This window comes from Scomber japonicus, chromosome 1, assembly GCF_027409825.1.
Source record: "Scomber japonicus isolate fScoJap1 chromosome 1, fScoJap1.pri, whole genome shotgun sequence".
NCBI lineage: Eukaryota > Metazoa > Chordata > Actinopteri > Scombriformes > Scombridae > Scomber > Scomber japonicus.
In genome coordinates, this window is record NC_070578.1 from 24493629 (window position 1) to 24518066 (window position 24438).

General features: G+C 39.8%; 1 protein-coding gene across 1 annotated transcript in view; it reads right to left on the reverse strand.

The window, feature by feature from the left end:
* Positions 1–17784: 17784 nt before the first annotated feature.
* The window catches only part of igdcc3 (immunoglobulin superfamily, DCC subclass, member 3), a 59400-nt gene continuing 52746 nt past the window's right edge, over positions 17785–24438 (reverse strand). The window contains exons 8-14 of the mRNA XM_053319653.1: positions 22020–22267; positions 20625–20789; positions 19968–20156; positions 19718–19822; positions 19365–19500; positions 19051–19261; positions 17785–17969 (exon numbers count right to left, since the gene is read on the reverse strand). Coding sequence (XP_053175628.1) covers positions 17826–17969; positions 19051–19261; positions 19365–19500; positions 19718–19822; positions 19968–20156; positions 20625–20789; positions 22020–22267 — 1198 coding nt within the window. The 3' untranslated portion in view covers positions 17785–17825. The remainder of the gene's footprint in view (positions 17970–19050; positions 19262–19364; positions 19501–19717; positions 19823–19967; positions 20157–20624; positions 20790–22019; positions 22268–24438) is intronic.

Here is a 24438-nt window from a genome sequence, read left to right on the forward strand (position 1 = left end):
TCTGAACTTTTCACTGAACTTTTTACCAACTTTACTAAATGTTAATGATAAATGGAATTCCTCCTCCTCAATGTTACACTTTAACATCAGCACTCCACCATTAATCAGACACTTGAACGAGGCTGATCATTTTGTTTTGTTGTCTGAACTGAAACTGGGTGACATATTGGCACTGTTGAACAATTTCAAATAACACCTTGTTTTTGTTTTTCAAGTCCTCCAATTTCTTAATAATTTCCTGGAGGTTTGTTGAAAATACCTGGAAATAGATATAGAGACAGTTTAAGTACAAATTGTAACATAACTGATAGAGATGAAAAACAGTTTCAGTGCTGCTCTGCACTGATTAAAATAAATTTACAAGACCAATTGACTGGAATTAATTCAGCAAAGTATTAATAAATTACACATTTCCTTGAAGGAATGTTTCTAAGATATTACATTCAAATATCAGTTACTTTGCAGGAAAATGTCAAGGAACTGTGGTCCTGTAAAATAAAGCATTACAAATAATTGAGGGCACAAATATTTTACAGAGAACTGTAATCTGACCAGATATAAGAAAGAGAAGTTCAAAACCAGGCAAATCAAAAGGTCTTGTAGTCAGAGAAACAATGCATACAGTAACAGAACAGTAAACATCACAATAATAAAATTATAATAGAATATTTCATTCATTTAGTTGAGCATGATATGATTATTTTAGCAGGCAAACATCCAACAATGTAATAAAACAAATTAACCTGGATTCAATTTAATTAACTTTGGCAAAATAATCAACCAATAATCAATACAATCAGTTGGTTAACTTGAGTTTCATCTAAATCTGTGGCTCTTTAGTTATTTTACAGTCAGTTCAATATTAGTTTAGTTCCTCCATCATGTGACTCTGGGCTTCCTGCTCAGATGTCCTGCGGGCCGTCTTTTTTTTAGCAGGCGACCACTGTCAGTGCCAACACAGCTGATCTGTGGCTCTTTACAAACACAGGTCTCTCTATTAACTGTACTAAACCCTTCCAGTGAAAGAAAAAAAAACAACCCTAACCCTAACCCTAACCCATCCTCAGCTCACCTTTACTTATCCTCCCAGTATGTACTGGGGGGTAAATTTCTGCTCCCAGCATAGCAACTGTAAGAGTAACTCCAGTGCCTGGTGTGTGGTCACACCCTGGGGTCTAATTAATACAACACACTGTGCATTGTAATGGAAAATGTATGTCCATTCTAACCTCGTCAAAAGGAGAATCACACTTTGTGAATGTCATGAAAATTGTTTTTCTAACTCTGTGTGCAACCAAACTGCAGAACTGTATGTCCTGATCTATCTCTGCAACTATGTATCTCCTGCTTTCATTGCCAGTAACTTGTGTTTATTGTTTGCTAACCAAGTTATCCACTCCTTCAGCGTGAGGTGATCATGTGCTGACCTTGAGCGTTGGTTGGTTGAAGTCTCCCTGTCATGCACGAGGCGAACAAGGAATAATGGGCTGATTCTTAGAGCGGGAAGGGGGTAGCCCGAATGTATTAAAAGTGTTGCTTAGCTTAGATTCAGCGGACTTCTCTATACAATGCCTTGTGTGCTGTATTACTGAACTCCCTCTTGCAAGAAAAAATAATGGAAAAACTGTGAACTACTGAAGCCGTTACTGAACTCATGTTTTTCCTTCTTTACCATTAATTAAGGAAATCTCCATAACAGCGTCCATATGTCTCTGTGTGATTAAACAGATAGAGAGTGGAGGGGAGATAAAGGGAAAGAAAGACAGGATAGGATGGCATGGGGGTGATGGGTGACATCAGGCAGGGTTTACTCCACCATGTTTCCTTTATTGATAGAAAAGAATATATTGCTGCTCTAGCTATTTCTCTTCTGCATGTACAACTGTACTCTGTTCAGGCCAATAAACAGGAAACCGACCTTGGCACACAGAAACGTGATTAAACCCTGAAAAATCAATACGTAAAATGTTTGAGTCAGTCAAAGAGACAATGAATACCATCTTTTTTTCATGTCATTGGCTATGAAATAACTCTTCCTAAAGGCCAGATGCAAGTGTTGGAACAAAGCCCTGTTTGCAGACCACAATCCCCAAGTGGTTTTGTTCCTGAGTATGGATTAGAGATAGGTGAGGGCTGGGGGTAATGGAGAGGGACAGGCCTGGGGCAACAGGCAGCATAATTAAGTGTAGACCAGAAGAAGAAGAAGCGGAAAAGAAAGAGAATGAGTGAGAAAGAGCTCCTCCTCACCTACCACCATCCTTTCCTTACACTCAGATTATTTCACCCAAACAACAAAAAATTCCATGTTGTTTAATTTTCAGTACCTCTAGTGCAAAATCAATAGTCTGGATCTAACAATTCAAACCGCAACCTGACCCAGACCACTTTAGAGTTACACATCGATATCATGTCGCCTCAGCTGTCATCATTCAGCTGACTTGCTGCCACAATTAGCAAGGTTGTTGGAGTTCCGGGTCTAAAAGCAAAATGGTTTGTTCAAAGCTGACTGATACAACAAACAAACAACAACAACAACAAAAACAACGCAAATACGTGTTCATTTTGCCTGAAAGGAAGAATGAGACCATTGTGCTTTATTTGCAATGAAATGTCACTACGTCACCAAACAAGCCTGTTTTGATCAAAAACATGCAGGTAAGAGCCACACAACCAAACTACTAGTAGAAATCATGATATCAAGCTTTCAGCAAAATAATAGTAAAATTAAACTTTTCTAACAATGATTGAAGTGAAGAACTCATTCAGCAGACTCATTAATAAACACTTATATCAGGTCCCCGCTTTGCCATTACATCTTATTATGCTAGGACTAGATTGCACAATGAAGGTGTCACATCTCCCATTAACATAGAAATACTGTTCATGTTTTTGTACTGAAATATCATCATAATAATAACAATATTTGTGCAGTTTTGTCCACGTGTTAGGGATATCTGTATCTTTGATTTCTGCCTCCACAACAATGTAATGGAGGTGAATCTAATTTTGTTTGTAGGTGTCAGAGCCTCCTGCATATTGATAGTGGCTCCCTGACGCCCACAAATGAGATCCAATCTCCCGAAATCTGGAGTGAGCGCCCCCCCCCCCCCCCAGACTGACACCAAGTGTAACCCCCCCCACGACAGGTTGGGATGTCTGGAGAGTCCACGCTACAGCATGTTAATATACTCGCAATGTCAATGCTAACATGCTGATGTTTGAGTACAATGTTTAGCATATTCACCATCTTAGTTTAGCGTGCTAACACTTGCTAATTAGCACTTCACATAAAGAACAGCTGACATTGCTGGAATGTCATTAATGGGTATTGGACAAATAAAAAATGTTGCCTGATGATGACACTAAATAACAAGTTAACTAAAGTTAATACTTCATCCTGAGGGGACCATAAAACAAATTTCATGGCAATCCATCTAATAGTATTTCAAGACATCTCATTTCATTTGCTGCCATTGGAGCTGTGCCAACATGGTAAAACAATACAACAACAACAACAGTGTATCTTTCCAGAAACTGTTATTATGGACCCACAGACGTCACTGTGAACATTGGGCCCACTTTCTGTGAAGAAATGGTCCCTATCAAAACTGAATGTTCATGGCTGTACTGCTGTGAAACCAGTGTGTGCTTGAGGGCTCTTATGTGGCCTTTCTGGAACCCTTTCTTTCACACTTTTCATAACTCTCAATTCTACAGACATTCTTAAGGGAACAGTCCACAATTTATAGTGCTTTAATGATACAAATGATGGCAGAGGAAATAGAAAATCATACAGATCGATGCTGTGAGCGCTACAACCAAAAATCCAGTAACCTCAACAGAAATGTCAGATGAATTTCTCCAAATCTTGACAATCCCCCCGCAGCTGGGATTATCTCACACCATCTTTCTCTCCCTTTTTGGTTTTATCCTTTGGTTTACACCTGCTGCCATCCATTGTCACCTCCAGTATCCTTCGATGTTCTCGCCTGCCTTCAAGTCACCCCGCATCTCCTTCCCTTGCTCGCTTTGTCCCACCCTCCTTCCTTTCTTTGTCATGCTCCACACATCACTGCCGCTGAGTGCACAGGGGATGCAATCTCTGCCACTCCCCCTCCTCCACGCTCTACCCTCCTCTCCCCCCTTTTCTTTCTTGAGGGCGCTTGGGTGCGTTGTACGTGTTAACCGGTGAGTAGTCGCTCAGTCATTGAGTGTGTGCATGCATGTGTGTGCGAGTGATAAATGAAGAGAAACTTGAGGGACAGGGGGCGTTATGTTATAGATGATGACTGCATATCCCTGCATGTGAGCCCTACACTCAGTGCCATTGAAAAGGCCACCCGATTTATCTCTCAAATACATATAAATGTGTTATACAGCCTGCATGGTCGGCTCCTGCAAAACGATTCCCCCGGCACACATTGCAATCACATCAGCCCTCCTTTTCTCAGAAACAGTCACTCCATTAATGCTTTCAGTGCCACGTCTCCTGTGGCCTCAGCATGTTAATGCCCACATTCTCCATCAGTCACCCTCCACCACATGACACTCCATCTTAGACTGGAGCCACAGGCTACAACACAGGGAAGAGAGATGTGGAAGAAATGATATTGTCTTTTTCAACTGCAGAGGCCAACACACATGCTCACCCACAAGAACATAGATTCACAGTAATGGGCGTGATGAACAATAAGCAAGAGTTAAGCAAGATATTTGCAGATTTTACATTCAAAATGTGTTATCAACTGATAACATATGGACCACATTATTATAAGCACTGATGGAACGCACTGACCTGACCGGTGGGAGCAATTATGGTTCAGTGTCTTGCTCAAGGACATTTCAACATGTGGACAGCTAACCCTGCTGTGACTCACCATGAAGATCACCTGATTACACTATCCAGTATATAATTGTTAGATTTAGCCACAAATTGATCGGTTGTCAGATTAAAATGCTGCTAACTGTATGAAAAAGTAATCATCCTAAAACACATTACTGAAAGGGGTCATAGTACATAATGAGTACTTTTAAAATGGCTTTCTAATATGTTAGTAGCTACAGTATAAATAATGGATTAAATGAAAAGAAATTACCATTATTATTGCCATGCTCTGCAGTTCTCCTCAGCTATATTGAGCATTTCAGTGTTTTTCAGCTCCTGTTTTGGTTTTGTGGCCTTTTACACTGTTTTCAGTTATCAGTGTTGTTTTAAGTCACTGCAGGAAGCTGATAAATCCATTGTACATAACTTTCCCAGCTCAAAGGTAGACATACAAAAGTTAGTGACTAGCTGGTGAACACAGTGTAGCATTTAGCAGCTAAAGAGCCACATTTTTCCCTCGGGAGTTGATGGAGACAAAAAACAGAGAAAAAAGGAAAGTGAATATTGGACTTACACACATCAGATGGACACAAACTTGCTATGTGTCTACTGGATGTGTAGATCAATTGTTTGCTAATATCAACATAAAAAGTAATATCTCAGTGTTGTGTTCAAAATGTATTAGTTATAATCTTTAAAGGATCATTCTTTATTTCAAACTGGCGTGCTTCCCATAAATGTGGCCATTGTGGCTCTATGGGTCTTGCTAACTTTGCACCGGCCAACTCTGCTATAGAGATTTTGTTGAGCCTCCTACAGCTTTCATTTCAAACATTTGTTTTTGAGTCTGAGTGAAAGCAAACACAGAAACCTGTAGCAGCCATTATTGAGAACTGTGAAAAGTGAGTGCGGACCAGCTGGTATCACTTCCACTTGATTTTGCATAGTTGAAACAGCCTTCAGGACAACAATGTTGATACACTGTTACACTGTTGGGATTACTCACGTCTGTGGATACTACATTTTCTGCATCTGTCATGAACAGGTCCCAGTCTGCAGCAAAAGTTTTCCTCCTTACTCGGGTCAGGAGAGCAGAGCAGCAAACAAGTCCTGAGCAGTTTCTTTGTCACCTTAGATGAGAGCATCTGTCAAATGACAAAATTTAAAATGTAATGTCAGAAATGCAACAGAAGAAGAGCAACTTCACAGAGCAGCCAAACAACTGTGGATTAACAGGATTTGTCATTTCATTTTGTTTTAATAAAGCCGAATAAAGAAGACAGTCAACGATGTCATTCCACCAGGTACTGAACTCATGGTCGAATATTGGTTTTCATATTACACAAAACCTAACAGACTTTTATCTTCCACATCTCGTCAAGCATGTGCAAGCAGTTTTTCCTGTGAATTATTTGTTTGTTGGTTAACAGTTTGAATCAAGCACAAGAAAGGTGGACTCTACAATAATGTAAAGAGCAAAGTGTTACATAGTAAAAGTATTTAAAATGTATTCACTTTTTATTTGATCAAATTAAGTAAGACTGAGGTTGGAAACCTGGCCAGGGCTTTTGCTTTAAAGAGAGTATTTTTACATTTTTACACATCAGAAAAGAGTCTGAATACTTCTTCCACCACTTAAGATTATGCACTCCCTTGAATCCACCCTAAGACTTACACACACACTTAGACACACACAGTCTAACAAAGAAACAGGAGCTGACAAGACGGTTTTGATTATTTGCGACGTGAGAGGAGGGATGTCACCTGGGAAGTGTGTTACGGCTGGGAAATCTGGAAACAGTAAAAAAAGAAGAGGGAAAAAATAGGGAAAAAAATAGCGAACATCAGAGGTAGGCGGGTATGAAAGTTGGCTGGTTTGACCTCTGGCCTCCCTCTCTCTTGGCTGCTCCCTTTGAGCCGCTAAAAGGCGTGCGGTGTGAGAAGCCAGAAGACAGCTGCACCCCCCTTTTTCCTCCTCTGGGCTCTCTCTGGGAAACTGAGGTCCCCTTTCTCAACTCGCTTTAAATGCTGTGGGGTCAGGAGGAGCCGGGGCCCAGTTGAGGTGGTCTAGCCGGGGATAGAGTTTCACTGTTTTACATGGCCAGTCTAGCCTGTGTGTGTGTGAAACAGAGGAAGAGGAAACTTGCAGTAATTAACACAACTTCCTTCTGTGATAAGATTCTTACAAACAACATAAACCTCTCATCACACAAATTTACATATCTGTACATCCACAGAGTGTATCTGTGGTCAGTGTTGCAGCAGCTACAGCGGCTGTAAGGAGAGGAGAGCAAACCTTAACAAGGTCTGACATAACCGATGGCCTTGGGCCAGTAAAAGTTTATGTTGGGCAAGTTGATTGGCCAGCGATCTGCAATCAGAGTCATAGGTTTACAGTTTAGGACGAAGGGAGGATATTTCTCTTCATTTGATAACGCTAATAGCAAAAGGTAGGCTAGGCTGTCGGCTTCCCGAAAAAGTAGGGATTGCCAAGCAAGGAGAGGGAGCAGTGGTAGAAAGAACAAAGAGAGTGAATGAGAGAAATAACACATTATGCTCTGATTATTTCATGGAGGTTACGTTCTGACTATAGATAGATATTATAGGAGCTGGATACCAGACTGAAAATGGCACTCTTTCAGTCCAATAAGAATTGCTCCGCTGCATCCTAAAAAAAAAAATTAAAAAAAGCTTCCTGGTTTGCCTCTGTGTTGTGACTCTTTCATAATAGAAAGAGTCATAATTGACCTGGTTTGCAGTCTGAGGTGTCCTGCCAACAGTTTGACAGATGTCTCTTTTGCTTTGGTGGTCTATGGGGACAATGCTTTTTGGGCCACAGGAGGACTTTCGTGCTGCAGTACTGTGGGTGGCCACTGGGAAAAATTGTCTTCAAGGCTGAGCGATGGTGCCCTATACAGCTTTTATGATACATCCATGGATCTGACGTACAAATAAAAAACCATCACACACTTATTATATTCTCTCTATGTGTTCTTACATCTCTGCTTTACACAAAATATGGAGAAACATACACCATTCATTTACTAGACCAATATGTGCCTTTTTGTGTAATATAAAAGCTTAACATATCCATAATTAAGGAAAACAGCTAAAATTAAAGAGAACTTTACTGCATGTATTATGTATACAATTAATAAATCACCAAAATTATGGAAAAAAAGTAGAAGAGGCCAGTAAAACTCAGGCCGCAATCTCTGATTGCCAAGTGGGCCAGAGGGCGAAAAATGTTAATTGGACACTGCTTGCAACACTAAACTTTGTTGTCACTTATAGGCTACAGTAAAGCTGGCTGTTCATTATGAAAATCTTACCTTTTCAGTAGCTGCACACATACATAAATAACTAGAATAACAAGTCAATTTCTTTAATTTAAAAGAAGACCCAAAAAGACAAGTGTTCAGCCAGTCAGACAGGCTTTCAAGGAAACAATGTGTAGGATTTATACATCATCAGATGTAATGTTACAGGCACAGAGAAGAACGTTATCAGCATTGTATAGCCTGGCACAGCGGCCACATATTCATGCACACACGTACACTGACAGACACAATTGCATCATTAATCAAGTGTAAAACGTTAGAAATGACACTCGAACATAGCCTGCCATGGTGGCCACATAAACCACACAAATGCATTCATGCATGCACAAACACACAGCTGACAGATGCAACAGCATCATTAATTAAGTGTATTGGTAGAGGTGCACTAGCACCAACATGACACTTGAACATAGCCTGGCATGGTGGCCATATAAACCACGCACCCACACACAGACAGTGAATAGTGAAATTATTTGATTATAGTCCAACACTTCAGTCAGTTGTTCAAAGGAGAGCAGGGCAAAGAGTTCAGTCTGCCTGCTGCTGACAGGAAAGGGGCTGAATTAGCAGCCATGTACATGTTGTTGCTGCTTGGCACTTGCTGAGGAGAAACTGGCAAAGAAAGAGGTGTCTGGGTTGAGAATGATGGCTGAACTTCAGCTGAACTCTCTTCGTCCTACCCCTCACAATGTCTTTTTGTGACAAACATAAGCAATATGTTTGGCCATGGTATTTATCTTAACTTACATTAAAGACAGCCAGCTAGTAGAATGCAGGCTTCTGTTCTTCTGTGCAATGTCTGTGCATGGATGTATTACAAGAGCTAGACAGGGCTCCGCTGCTCGGAGTTGCCATCAATTTTTTCTAGTGGTCAACTTGTGGTATTACAGCAAAAAAAATCCCACTGCCCATAGACCATTATAAAAGAGAGTCTGTAAACCTCTACATTTTCATGACAACTGGGTGAGATCACAGTATGATCTCAGCAATTAACCTGGTGAGTTTACTGTTATTCTTGATAGAATGATGGCCAAAACAGTAAGTCGTAATAAACTGAAATTATCCTCTAGTATCTCATCCCAAAAATAAAGTTAGAAAACCAGAAGGAGAGACAAAGAAAGGAGAAGCTGATCCCCACTGGACTCTGCCTTTGTCTTGAAGTTCAATCATGCATTGGGATTCACCGTGATTAAGTCTGGCACTAACCTTCATCGACCAGGAGCTCTGGGCCTCATGCTCAATACTCTTTGTCTGGCCAGCAGGTCGTGAGCTAATGTGCTGAACAGGACAACAGGACAGTAAAGCAGGGAGAGAGAGGAGAAGCCTGCCTCAGATTGATCCACTGCATCTCAGTGGACCAGAGGAAGCAAGGAGGCAAACACATGTCTTTGCTGTAAATTATGGTTACGGTACCCCCCAATCGCCCTCTTCTTCCCAACCGCACACACGCACACACACACACACACACACACACACACACACACACACACACACACACACAAAAAAGACAGTATTTGGATTTCTTATTACTAGAGCTAGTTTATTATCACTGTTATTGTTTTTATTTCAATCAGTGTTGCACAATTAACCCTAAAACAAATACAAACCACAAAAAATTGTCTATTTTGCCTTTTTACACATATACATACACACATACAGTACATACAGTATATGTGGATATGTATACAGATTTATAATCGCAACATCTTGGGTGTAGACAGAGTGTAGAAACATATTTGGGGGAGACATACAGTAGTGATCCCTGACAATGCTCTGAGAACGTCTTTTAAATCATCTCATATTGACCTGAATTGGACTGTGGAAGAAACAGTAAAAAGCAGACAGGCAGTGACAGACAGGTAAGACAGATAGGTGGGAAAACACTAAAACTGACAGACAAACAGATGTGTGAACACGGGGTGAATTTAAATATGTGTGCTCCCTTTGTTCCTTCCAAATAGTTGATCCATATACAATATGCAGGTAAATTTACAAAAATGAGGCGTCTTTTGTGATATTTAACAAATACTCTAGACAACTGGAGAAGTAAATGTTATTTGGTTTCAGGTTGGCACCACATTCGAACCCTGTAGCGATAATAAAAACAAACAAAAAGCAAAACTGCATAGATTAAATAGATACTTAACCAGTTTTTAAATAAACTGTAGTACCTTTAAATGAAATCAGAATGGCAGACCACCCTTTTCCTCCTCTTGCCCTTTGTTGTGGTCAGATTTTCTACAACACAACAGAAAGTCATTTGTTATCTAAACAACGTGATAGCTAACAGATCAAGAAAAGAAAATATGTTCATGAAAATGTTTTATAGCTAATAATTCAATGTTCTTTTTTTAATTTCTAAAAATGCACCAGGATCCAATAGTTGTGCTTGAGGTTATGTCCTGTGTGCATTATAGGATTACTGTTCTGCTCATTCATAGTCCCCAAACCTATCAGCACCTAATGTACAGCCTGTATCTCAAATGTTTTCAAGCAATATAGCTCATTACCAGTCAGATTTTCGTGTTTATAGGGCTGAGAATTGAATTGTGAAGTAAAAACATGCATGGTCAATAAAAACAAACTCAAACTTTAACAATCAGCGCTTCATCTTATATCAGTCTTTCTGTTTTATGCATGAGTACGAGTCCAGCAAACCAGCAACATGGGGCAAGAGCAGGTCAAATACGCCTACAAGGTATGATATGAGATATATTGACAGTATTTCCCTGCAGGACTAAATCAAGTAAAATACAATATAAGCAAAATACAAGTAAGCCTGGTCTGTTATGTGGTGCTCCATACATAAAGACTTTACAATGCATGTCACGTAAGCAGGCTTAAACTACCATGTTTTTGCAAAGAAGTGTTATTGACTTTCATCTGTGATGCTAACTTCACAGGACAGGTGTGGGAGTCAGTCAAACCTGCAGAACAGATTCCAGTCAGGTTTTCGTCTCTATAGTGTCCAAATAAAGGATGACTGAACGGTGTCAGATCATGTTGACAACATCAATACAGAACAGACATTCTCCTCAAGCAAAGATGGTTTGTGAAGGAAAATGAAGACAACTTGTCACTTTAAAGGTAACAGGACTGACAGGACCTCACCCCGAGTCACTCGTGCGAGGATGACTGGTGGGAACAGGATGAGGATGAGGTGATCATCAGGCATCAGTAAGGGGCAAGACAGATTCAGCTTTGTCAATCGAAAAGTCGACTCAACCCATTTTCATCAATACACACCATCAAAACACATTGAGCGACAATGTGAGACGGGACCATCAATTTGCACGATATTGAGATCACAACATTATTTTTGCCATTATTCGGCTAAATATCACAGTGTTAACATCACAAGTCCAATAATCATCAATTTCAGCTAAAACAACACGTTAGCTTCTTGTTTCTCATGCAGATCTACTGTAGGTTTCTCTCTGCCCTCTACTTTTGAAATACACTGGGCTCAACCTGCTTTCTTGACAGAGGTATATAAAATATAATACTGATCTCAAACATTTAAGTACAGTTACATTAAATCACCATTTGACAAGAGTATAAATGACTAAAATCTTTAAAGTCAGCGTTATTTGACATACGAACAGTCATCAGGGTCTCAGAGTAGAACATCATAGAGATAAATGCATTTGAAATGTAATCAATTCACAAACATATCGGTTGGTCATTTGGTGCCACAATGATCAATACCACCTAATGTAAAGGATTAATCAATCAGAGGCTTGTTGCATCAGGCTTTTTGGACTTTCAAAGGGAGCATAGTCAGAATATTCCCCACATTCCCTCGCCTTTGACATCAAGCATGGAGTCAGAGGGTTGTACTTATGCCCGTAGTGGACATTATACAGTGATGTAACATCACTCTAGTCAGTCTAAGCCTATCTTGTCCTTCTGACTTGATCTGGGGATCAGTGTTCAATAAGGCAAAGAACTGCACAGTTAGAGCAATATCATATTCAATGTAAAACAAACCCAGCACATGCCCAGTCCAGTCCAGTTCAGTCCAGGTTAGTACAGGACGCCTACTTTATGAGAACCTGAGTGCTTTGGAAGAAGTACGCATGAATTAAGACTGCACCTAATGATTATTTCAATAATTGATTAATATGCCGATCATTGTCCTGATTAATGCATTAGTCTTTTGCTGTATAAAATGTTTTTAAAAAATATTCTAAAGCCCAAGTAGACGTGGGTAAATTAACTTCTTTTTATGACTCAAAACCAATATTCAGCTTATTATCATATGATAAAGAAAAGAAACAAATTTACAAAATTAAGTCAATTTTTGGTGTTTTTGCTTGAAAATTACTAATCTTCACAATAGTGATGAAATCATCATCAGATCTGTCAAGCAACTAATTAACCCAGAAATATAGAATGAAATAAGGCTACTAGCTGAGATCCAACGTTTTTAGTTTCAATTTTTTATAGTGAGAAGCATACTGATCACTTCTACAGTAATCCAGGCAGAGTTTATAATCAAAAGGAAACCATATGGAGGATTTAAAGGGTTAAACAGTAACTCCTTCACTGGGAATTAAAAAAATCCTCCCAATGATGATTTCCCTGAAGTCACAACAGATTATTGTTTAACAGATGTTGTGACCTGATGTTAATGTGTGATCTTTGTTTGGCACATGAAGGAAGCAGCTGAATTATTTTCTGAGAACAGTTTCCCTTGGTGTTTCTAGCAGACTGGATGAACAGGGAACAAATGACATAATTAAACAGTTGTTATATTGCCGACACTTTTGCTTATTTGCTTAAATTTACAACGACGACGCAATCCCTTATAGCAAAACTGTCCAGACTGGGCACAGAGCATAATTTAAAGAGGAAAATCATGTTAAGTACAGACGACCAAGTGTGACCTGGTAATATACATATATAACATGAGGATCTGAGAGTCCCTGAGCATACAGGAGTAGGGTTTGGTGATACAGCACTTCCCAAAGCTGCATAATATATAATACAAAGGCCCCCTCTTTTCCCACCAACTGTGTCAGTGAAGGAATCTTGTGATCCCTTCGTCTGATGGGAGTTACAGCACCAAGTCAGTCAGCGAGAACAGCTTTGAGGCCCCTGTACCTCACACAACTTCTAATATACAGCAATACGACAACCTGACCTATCAACGTCTAATCACGTAAACATGATCGTCGCTGCACCGCATTGCCAATGAACAGAACGGCACTAAAACCTGTCACATCCACGGTGGGATGTGGGAAATTTCCTGCAGAAGGAGATTAACCCTAAGTCACATCGAGGGACAAAAGGAGGAAAGAAAGGAAGAAAGAAAAGCACATCTCTTTTTTCCCCCAAGTGAAATTACTTTCAACACAAGTAAAAACACTAATTAAGGCTGGGTGAGCAGCCTTGGTGAGAAAATATCACATCGGTAGTTAATAAATATACAAGCAGGAGACATTAAGGTCGGGCATGTTTTCTGCTATTTTGGCCATTATTGTTTTTTCCAACACCTTGTAACATGATATTAACACTAATTGTGTACAATTAAATACAAAAAATGGATGCAAGAGAAAAACAACAAGCAATAAACAAATAAATTCAAAAAGCATAAAGTCTAAGTACCTAAGATGATCACTAAAATGGAAAACTTGATGCAACGTGATGCAGGTTTGCATAACATGTTATTTAACACAGCAGGTGATTCTCTGCTGTGGGGACACATACAACTCTCATGTGGGATGTTGTGATGTTATGATAACTGAGATAGAGGCGCAATAAATGAAATATGCATTTTGAAAGAAATATTTGCAATTATTTATAGCTTATGCTGGATTCATGCTAAAGTCAGCAGAATGGGAAAAACTGAAACTGAATGTATTCACGTTTAATTAATTTAATTAATTAAGTTTATTAAGTGAAATCAGATACAAAAAACCCTGTTATCTCCTTTTAAACTGGCTCAGTCGATTTTAAAACTTTTTTTTTTTTTTTTTTAGATATCAATGCCAGCGATCACTGTCTTTTTTCACCAACTGAGAGAATGAAAACTAAAAGGTTGATGTGAACTGTTTTTCCCACTCGGCTGCTCAGAGTGAACTTAATGAACTGAACTTAATGCTGTGAGCGTGGCGCTATTAAGATACAAGTCAAAAAGGTGAATCAATAAACCAATCAATTTGAATTTCATGTGTGCTGGAGTTGTAAGTGCCACCCGCTTTAACTTTTCTCAGTTTACTTTATTCACAGGTAAACTTTCCACAGCGGATATACAGTCAAACACCAGTGACAAAAAAATAAAGTTAACAGCTTGTGATATAGAAAAAAAAATGATGATAAACAAAGTTACACATTCACATCCACTAGACACTAAGCATGAATTTGAACCATTTTAATCATTAGTGCCCAAGATAAAAGTCCTAAAAGTTCTCCCTCCATTTGTGTGTGAGTGTCCCTGTCTGTCTTCATATTTGTCTCTTGTCCAGCATGTCGACAATTATAATATATTTACATTTATATGTGTGTGTAATCCTCTATTCCATTGTTCGTACTCTATGTTTCCTTCATTAAGACCTGAGAGAAAGGCCAAAAACAGTGTTGAGGTAGGTAACCATAATGCATCAGAGCAATTCCTGTACAGTATGTGAAACCAGAAAGCAGAGAGCCGGAGAGAGAAGCCCTGCGATCGTTAAACCAACAACCTTCTATCCTCCTCTAACAGCTCTCCGCCTGCGGTTGTCAGCATCCAGCATTATTATAAACATGGTGTTCCTGAAGCACTTTTACTAGTCAGTGTTGACAGGAGGGAGAAGGCTGAGCAGCAACAGTGGTTTTGGGAAGAGAGTAATGATAGATAAGCACTGTCATGTCTCCTGGGAACCACAAGTGTAAAAGGCCGCTCCTTCGTTATAAAAGGAGGGAGGTAAATGAGACGTGAAAACTAAGAGCACTGCAGGATCAAATATCCAGAATGACATTAGAGATACACTGCTGCTAATTTAGATCATTTAGATTCATTTAGATTTGTTCTCTTTTTTCATGAAGAGTTAGACAAGAAGATCGACACCTTACTTGTTTCTGAGTACGATGCTGCACCCAGGAGGCGATTAGCTTAGCTTAGCATAGCATAGCATACAAACTGGAAGTAGTGGGAGGCGGACTGACTATCCTAAATTAAAAAAATACTCCTACCAGCACTTCCAACAAAGGAAAACAAGTTGTCAATTGAGTTGTAGTTTCATATGTATGTTAATTTGCTAAAAAATCTTAATACTTCCTTTCAGTGTGTAGTTTGTGTATCTATAATATATTAGCATATTAGGTTGTTTCTTAAAAGACGCTATAAACAATTTCACTAACACTTTATTTTACAGATCTCTCCCTTTTCTACTAATTTCCTAAAAGCAGTCGTGTGTAAATGCAAATTCTCATTTCTTTGGAGCTCTGAAGAAAGAATGGGTTGGCTAAAATGCCAATAATAGCACAAAATAAGTATTTTCAGTCAGTTGAAGAATTGTTATAATTTAGTAAGAATTATAACTATGTTTAAAAGTTTAACAATGAACACAAATATAATGAATGGGTATTTATCAACTAAACTAACTTAACACTTTTTGCTGTTACTGAATAGCACCACCCTTTCTGTAAATGCCTGTGAAATGAACCGTTTAATACCTGTAAATTACTCAGTAAATTTGCATGAAATTAAATGACCTGTAAAATAAAGTTACCAAGCGAATTAATTAATAAATTATATCTTGACTGTTTGACGATACATAAACAGAATGTCAAAATGAGATGTAACAATCATGACAAGACTGGACTACTTCTAATCAAGAAGTAGTTACGGAATATTAAATTCTTTAGAAACACTAAGTAAGTGTTGTTTTTTGTACAAATTGCACAAACCAGATATGACATGTTAATTATTGAGTAATAATTTGTGGTATGGGTATAGGGCTGGAGCTATAATTAGTGAGCTTTAGAGGTGCTAGTAGGTGGAATTTTTACCTTCGGGGAAAGCCAAGCTAGCGGTTTCCACTTGCTTTTATGCTAAGCTAAGCTAATTACCTCCAACATCCAGCTCTGTACATGACAGTGGCATCGACCTCCTCATCTAACTCTCAGCAGGAAAACTGAAAAAGCAGCTTCCCAAAATGTTTGACTATTCCTTAGTTATTACACCAACAATAGTGGAATCATGTTTCAAGACAGTTTTATAAGATTTGTGCTTTTTCTTCTTCTTCTTTACATACATGACATATATGAAAACTCACTCACTCACTCACTCTCTCTCTCAATAAAACATATTTGCCTACAAACACTCACAAATACACACGCACACATAATTCAATCATAGCAGTAATTGTAGATACATATATGATGTCTGTCCAACTGAACATTATGCATCACATGTCATTTAGCAGTAAATAGTCTGGACAATGTCATTAGCGGTGCAGTGTATCTCTAATGGTGTTTTTGTTCAACTGAAGCAACTATGCTTGAAAAAAAGTATTATTCTCTTGTAAGTGAAATAAAATCTAGATAAAAAAGAGCTTACAATGGAACAGCATAATTCATACATATCCCTAACATACTGTAATCCATACAACAGTGTTATCAGTCTGTCAACTTGCATGAGGTACCGACATTGTATCTACAAACATCATATTCATCAACAGAGGGAAGCCAGGGTTTCACAGAGGGGGGAAAAGAGGGTTTTTCATTATGCAATAAACAGACATACAACAACAACAACAGCGACAACATTAACATTGTTATCTTGAGGTAGAACATTAACTTCAGCATTTGGAAGTGCTTTATGTTGGATACTCGTTTTTTTTTCTTTTTCTTTTTTCTCATTTTGCTTCGACGAGCATGAGGAGAGAGACGATTCTTGACATCTGAGGTAGTGCGGCACCTGATCTTGTAATTTTCTGACCAATCAGTTCCTCCGCATGTAACGTAATTGTGAACACATGGGAAGATAAAGTCCCTAAAAGCTTCCCGCAACACATTCATTCCGGCTGAGGTAGGTTTTTGTTGAATCGTAAGGTTCACACAGCCAAGTATGAAGGCCGAGAACTCATTAACAAAAAAAAAAAAAAAAAGTTGATATCACTGAAACTAAGTCCTGAGACAGAATATATTGAATCCCTGGAAGAAGGCTGAGGTCTTCTGTGAACGAGAAGGTGGAATCATTGGTAGGTGAGAGCAGGCAGCAGGAGTCTCTGACATCCACAGAAAAGTAGAGATAAGACCAATAACTTATAACCACTTTGACACATAGGTGATAAAGATATATATGTATATATATATTTATAAACTTAAAATAAAATCGTCATTGTATAACGAGGACATTCTGGGGCTTCTATTCCATGTGCTGCCCGACACCAGAAACTTAACAAAAGACCAAATAGTGAAAGTAAAGAACACTTAACTGGCCTGCCAGGCTGAAAACAGCCGTCCAACTGAAGAGAGCTCTCCAAAGCCCCAGGCCAAAAACACTCCAATATACAGTCCTAGATCCTCTAGAACCTCTTAACTTACCAATAAAAAAATCTTTGCACAAAAGGAAAAACTACTTTGAAAGGAAACACTTGTCAACCTGAGTGAGAGAAAAGTCTAAGTGGACACTGCAGACAGTGCCGTGTGAATTGGCCTTCGTACAGTGATTAGCCTTGGTCCTGTCGACCAGCTCCTGCTGCAGGAGGCTCTTGGAACTGCGTCTCGGTGTCTCGCTCCACTGCAAACTCATCCAGCGGTATCGTAGACAGCTGGGTGTCATTCAGCACGTAGGAGACGAGAGATCTCTCAGACTGAAGACATAAGCAAACGAGAATACAATGCGGTTAATTCATTCATTTTTCTACTTGAAAGACAATTTTAGTGCGACTGTGGCTTCTTCTTATTCTTGCATTGGTTTACATCAAAGTAGATTTAGTAGAAAGTGCAGCATCAGCCTACACCTTTTCAGTCAAATACAGAAACTAAACTGTACTGTTATGTTTTGATTTTCCTAATTGGGAATGCCAATCGCGCTTTGATTTGTCATTTATTAGTAGGATGTGACTGAGAGAAGGTGGGCTCATTCTTTACCACAGTAGTAATGCAGAAAAAAAGAGGCAAGACATTTACTTTCATCTTTTTGCAGAAAAAGTGATAAGAATTTCCTTCAATGTATGACATTTCACAGCCTGATATTTACATTCAGGTTGAAAGCACAGCTGTCAGCCCCTCATTTACATTGCTTAATAGCTTCATAATAGTAGCTTCAGCCATCACCTTTATCAGCTATAATAACACTGTACTCACCAACGTAATTTATGAAATCTTATAACATGCTGGCATTGCTAAAGACCATCCGGATCAACCAGGACAAGACACATGAGCAGTCAGGTGTTCACGCAGGTCGTAAAGAAGCAGATAGTTCCAGATTAGCTACAATCTATGTTGGAGGTAAAAGTGAACGGGAGCACATCCGTGATGTTGCTAACAATCCCGTATTGAATAGGAAAACTATGAAAAAGTTAAAGCTGAAACAGGAAGTCGGTCTATAAGCTGTGATGGATGTTTACAACAGAGAGTTTGGGCTGTAATTTTACTGTTTGCCTTTATTTTCTCTTACACATAAACCCAACTAACCTGAGGGTTTGTTCTCAACCTGTATGAATATTAGTTCATTCATGCTTGTTGTGTTCAGTGATCCCAGTAATTTCTTTGGTGAGTATAGTGTTGAAAGAACTGAAGGCCAGACCTATAAAAATAAACCTGAAGTTGTAATAAACTAAAGTTTATTTTTAATTATAGTTAATCATATTGCGTTTATGTGAAAACGTGCCCCAGTTAACTATGAAAGGACTGAAAATGCTGTTCCGTTGCTCGACTATGAGGACTCACCATGCATACGTCTTGTGTGTTGGGTTGAGTGAAAAGTCTCTCGAGCTCGTTGCTGTTGACCACTTTCTTCCCCGCTGCGCTCCCGTTGACCTCCATCTCTCTCCTGGCGGCCCCGTTCAGCCCTGAGGCCCCCTGGGAAGACGTAGAGGATTCCAGCACCGTGCTGTGCCCTGCCTCGGGGGTGGCCTGAACCGTCTTACACATCATTAACCTGGAGAATACAGGAACACACACGCAGGAAACACTTGTCAGATACATACATGATCAACCCACAACAACAATTCCTGGTAAGTTCAGATCACAGCTAAACACACCTGCCCCGATAACTGAAGACAAGGAAGAGCACACAGAAGATGATGCAGGTGACTCCGATGTGAATGCCGATAATGATGCCTGTGGTGGATGTTTTGCTCTGTTCGTCTTTCAGGCAGTCACATGGGACGTCCAACACTATGGAGATACAGTACACATCACTGTTAAACAGATCTGCAGAGGTACGCACAAACAAGAGACAAAGTTTGTGTGCATGCCTGTGAGAGAGAGTATGAGTCACAGCAATGCTCAGCTTGACTTTGACAACAGATGACACGTCTGAGTCAGTGAGAAACGTTAATCTTTGATGTGCTGGGGCAATGTGCAGCAGTGTGTGGCTGTGTCAGGTAATCACCAGATTTCTCCACAGCCTCTCGAAGTGAAACAAATCGCATGGTGGCGTTACCATCCCCGTGTTGGTTGAATGCAAGTAGCTTAATTTCATAAACCAATGAGGGATCTGAACAAAAGAAAAGATAGAAAGACATATTCAGAAAATGAGTGAAGCAGACTTTACACCAGATACAAGAAACTATCAAATCAGGTTTATTCAATGAAGATAACAAAGATTAAAAAGACTAAAAAAAAAAGACGGTCAATCTCACCCAGCTGAGTGATGTTGTACTGGGTGATGTTGCGAGGTAGGATGATGGGACCGGTGAACTGAGGTGTGTGGGCTCTTTTGTAATACAGTCTGAAGCCTTGTTGTTGACCCATCTTAGAGGAAGCCTCCCACATCGCTTGCACAACGCTACTGTTCACCACCTTGGTGTAGAGAGAAGGAGGTGCTGGCACTGCAACACAACACAGAGCGTCAAAAAAGCTGGTAACATGATAACAGAAGCTGCTTCTTGGAAGTATGACAATTCAGGAACAGAAACATGTAAAGAAAACAAGAATTTTAAATGTTACCCAATGAAATTAAGATAATTTGTCATTTTTCTTTTAAAACTGACAAAACATTATCAAGATTTTGTCTAGGTATTTTGCATCAAAATGAAACAAGACCATCAAATCATATACAGGGTCTGCTGTATTTCAAAATCTCTCTCAGTTTTAATACAAACCTGAATTTAAGTTAACTTTCACTCCATAAAAAAGTATTTCATTAAAGCAATGAAAGCATATTCATTTAAGGATGCCCTGTAATATAGAAAAGGCACCCACCCAAAATGTGCATCCTTCTCAACAATTTCCAAACGTCAATCACTGCTATAAAATATGTTTTGTGTGTGAGTGTGTGTTCTGCTTCAAACTCTCACCCTCCCCATGGGTGCTCACGGTAACACTCTCTGATGGTTTGCTGGCCCCATGGGATGTGTAAGCCTTGACGTAGAAGGTGTAACTGGTGGAAGGCTCCAGATCCCTGATGTTTTGCTGCAGTGTCAACTTACTGACAGCCTCCTCATATTCCATCTCCACTGGGTCTGAGGGACAGAGTGAAGTGAAGGAGGAGAGGAAGTAAGAGAAGATGAAGTGAGAAAAGAAAGAAGTGAGAGACAGAAATGGGTCAGACATGAATCATCAGGGATAAGAGGTGGAGCAGTCATTGAAGTGGTGGGAAATAAGAACAAGAGAGGAAACAATAAATACAATCTGTTTCTGCCATCATTTTCATGGTTATTGCCCATTTCACTAGTTTTATCAGGACAGTTCCACTAGGTAATGGCTTATCTACTTTGGCCCTGGGAGCCTGAATGACGGTAGTCAGGTAAATTGCAGGGGTGCAGTGAGGAGATGGAGGCAATAAAAGGGGGAGTTACATAGGACGTGTTATAGTATTTTATTGCTCTTAATCCAGAAACACCAAATCATAACCACCTCCAGCCCTCAACCCACACCAACTTGGAAGTGTAATCACAGCAGATCCTATTGTTTGGCCCCCGGGGCCCTTAATTATCTAACTGATAGAACTACTGAGGAGATCAGCAGCTGGCACTAGGAGGCTCTTATTACTAACACGCACGCACGCACGCACGCACGCACGCACGCACGCACGCACGCACGCACGCACGCACGCACGCACGCACACACACACGCACACACACTCACAGTTGCCTTAAGCCATGAACTAAAATACTGCATGAATGTAAAAATGCATGCATATGTACATGTGTGCACATAGAGGGAGCATTGTGCCAATATAATCTACACATTTGGATCTCAAAGCCACAAATATGAAATGTAGTTTTTTTAGTTATCCTTATTGTGTTCAGTGTTACACTAGTATTGAAGCACTGAACATGCTTGTAGTTTCTGGCATGTATCGACATCCAGCTATTGTTTCTGTGGAATCATAATACATTTATTATACTTTGAACAAAAGCATTTGCCAAATGCCTACATTGTAAATATAATGGCAAATACAATGCACAGTGCAGTAATTGTAGTTTCTATTTTCTGAAACTAAAATTGTTGATCATCAGTGCCAGTTACATTTATCAATACTGTTAAAAATATTTTATTTATGTAGTTTCTCCATCATCTGCTGTAGTTTATATAAGCAGAAAGTTGCAGATTTCTGATTTAACATCTGCTGCATTTTTAGCTGCAGCCATAAATGTTGACTTGAATTTTCAATACGTCTTCCACCTCTCCTCATTCCAGCTCATGTGGCACAATGCATGAAGCAATGTGAATCATCAGTGCATTCTTACCTGAGGTCCTGCGGATGTGGAGCACATAACCGATAATGTCCTGAGTGTTCTGTTCGGGCTCCCTCCAGGACACTTGGATGGTGGTGGGTGAGAGGGCCTCAGCCTGCACATGGACGGGAACACCAGGCAGCCCATCAGCCCAGAGCACTGTCAGGCGTGCACTGGCCTGGGTGGAGCCGGCGCTGTTCTCGGCGATACACTGGTAGATAGCCTCGTCATCCTGGCTGATGCTGTATATCGTCAGTGTGCTGTGAGAGAAGAGGAGGTGGAAGAAGGAAAGTGGGGGGTAAAGTAGAGGAAACACAGAATAATTTAGTTTGTCTGACGACAACATGATGGAACATAGCTGATTATAGAGCAATGTATTTCGTGTGAGATTTTCAAAGCACTGCAGTTCATAAAGAATGTGCTAACAAGTCAAATCAGTAGATGTGTCAGTGCCACTCATGAATACATTTAGTGGAAGTACTTAGGTCAGGGTTACATCATTGCCTTATAGTTACATTCATCTTTTTACACTTTGATCTGGCTTTTACTAAAAACACCACACCTTCACCTTTGTATTATGAACACCAACCATCCAAATACATCACGATGCTGCAGCACCACCTCCAGCACATATGTCATCTTATCTTGCAAAATAGCTCTTCGCTGACTTGTGCTTTCATTGGCAGTTCATGACAGAAACAGACCACGCCTACGAAAGAAATTGGCAACCAGTTATAGGACATACATTATGCACCTACTATAGTAGTTGAAATGTATAGGAGGATCCTTGTGAAAATATATAAATATGCAAAACAGGAAAATCTGTAAACAGAAATGGCTTAAATTGGTCCACTTGTCTTAAATTAACAAATCTGGGTGAAAAATCTTTCCACACCTTCAAGAGTGAAGGAACAGTACTTAATACTAACGTACTAGTTATGCAATATTAGCCCTTGTAACATGTAACATGTAAAATATGTCAACAGTGCAGCATACTGTGTTCATCTGTGGGTGTATGTGTGTGTTTTTAGTGAGAGAAGATATTTCTGACATGCACCACATACAGTCCGACACAGCAGCAGTGCTGTATGTGTAGCGGATCGTCACTCATGCACAGCACATACTTTCAAACTGATTTGTCTTTCACTGGAATTCTTGTCGCAGTGGATGACTCTATTTCAGTGTTTCAAAAAATGTAATTTGCCTTCATCAGTAAAACCTTTCATCTGTCCATGCACACATTGGTACTGACACACCTTTGCACACAGACACACACACACACACACACACACACACAGACACACACACACACACACACACACACACACAGACAACCTCCTACACAAAGAAAATCCTTTATCTTAATGCTTTGACCTCTCTTTCTTCTACCCATCGCTCCTCTCCTGTGCACCTCCACAACTGTCTGCTCTTTGTCCCCATCTTTCTATCTTTGGTTCTTCTTCTTTCCTCCTACCTGGTCTGTCTTCTGCATTGGTTGCGTGAGTATGTGTATGTGTGTGCATTTTCAGTAGGTGTTAAAATACATGCACTTTTTTCTCATTGGGTTTGTCCTGAGGCAAAAGGAAAAATAAAACATTTAATATACTATGGAAATGAAGCCCTGTGGTGCGAAACACTTCTTCATTCCAAGGCCATTTCTACTGTTAAGTTAATATGTGCATAAAAAAAGTGAGAACACACACATAATGAATACCCAGGGATTATGGAGAGGCTTTAGTTGTAGCTTTGTCCATTTTCCCCGCTTCAAGATGCTGTAGCCCTTGGTCATGGCATTTTAAGAGATCAGAAACATTTTTCAAATGGCGGGAGGAAACCCTTCTGGGTACTCGTTCTCATGCTGTGCTCTAAGTTGAAACAGTGGAATTGAATGCCGTGGGAGTTCAACATATCCTGCAGCATCCCGCTAACCTGTCACTTGCAGTTTGTAAGCACCTGTCTGTCAGATTGTCATCTTTCTTTGATGGACAGGTTGGATACTCAGGGTATTAAATCAAAATGTATTAAAAAATGCCAAGAAGATCCCATGAGGAAAAGCATGCAATATATTGAAAGAGCAGCATGTCAGCCTTGTGCCGTATATGTGGTCTGTCACTTGCCACCCTCTGGACTTGTGAAATGGGACATGCAGAAACTGGCATTTCAGCTCGACAGACGGTGCTGACCTCATACCTGCCTCACTGTGGTTTGTATGGATGAATTTGTAAGGACAGGGGAGAGTTCTTCTGGGTCAGTGGGCAGGATGGAGAAGTGAATCATTCTATTACTTTTTCAAAATTGATATGGTGGGATACAATTACTGTACATCTCTAATCTGGGTCAGAATAGGCTTTGAGGTGGAAGAATCATTAATCTCTTGGTCTGCCAGGTGGATTCAATCTGGATAATTATCAGGTCAAAGAGGCCCTCTGTA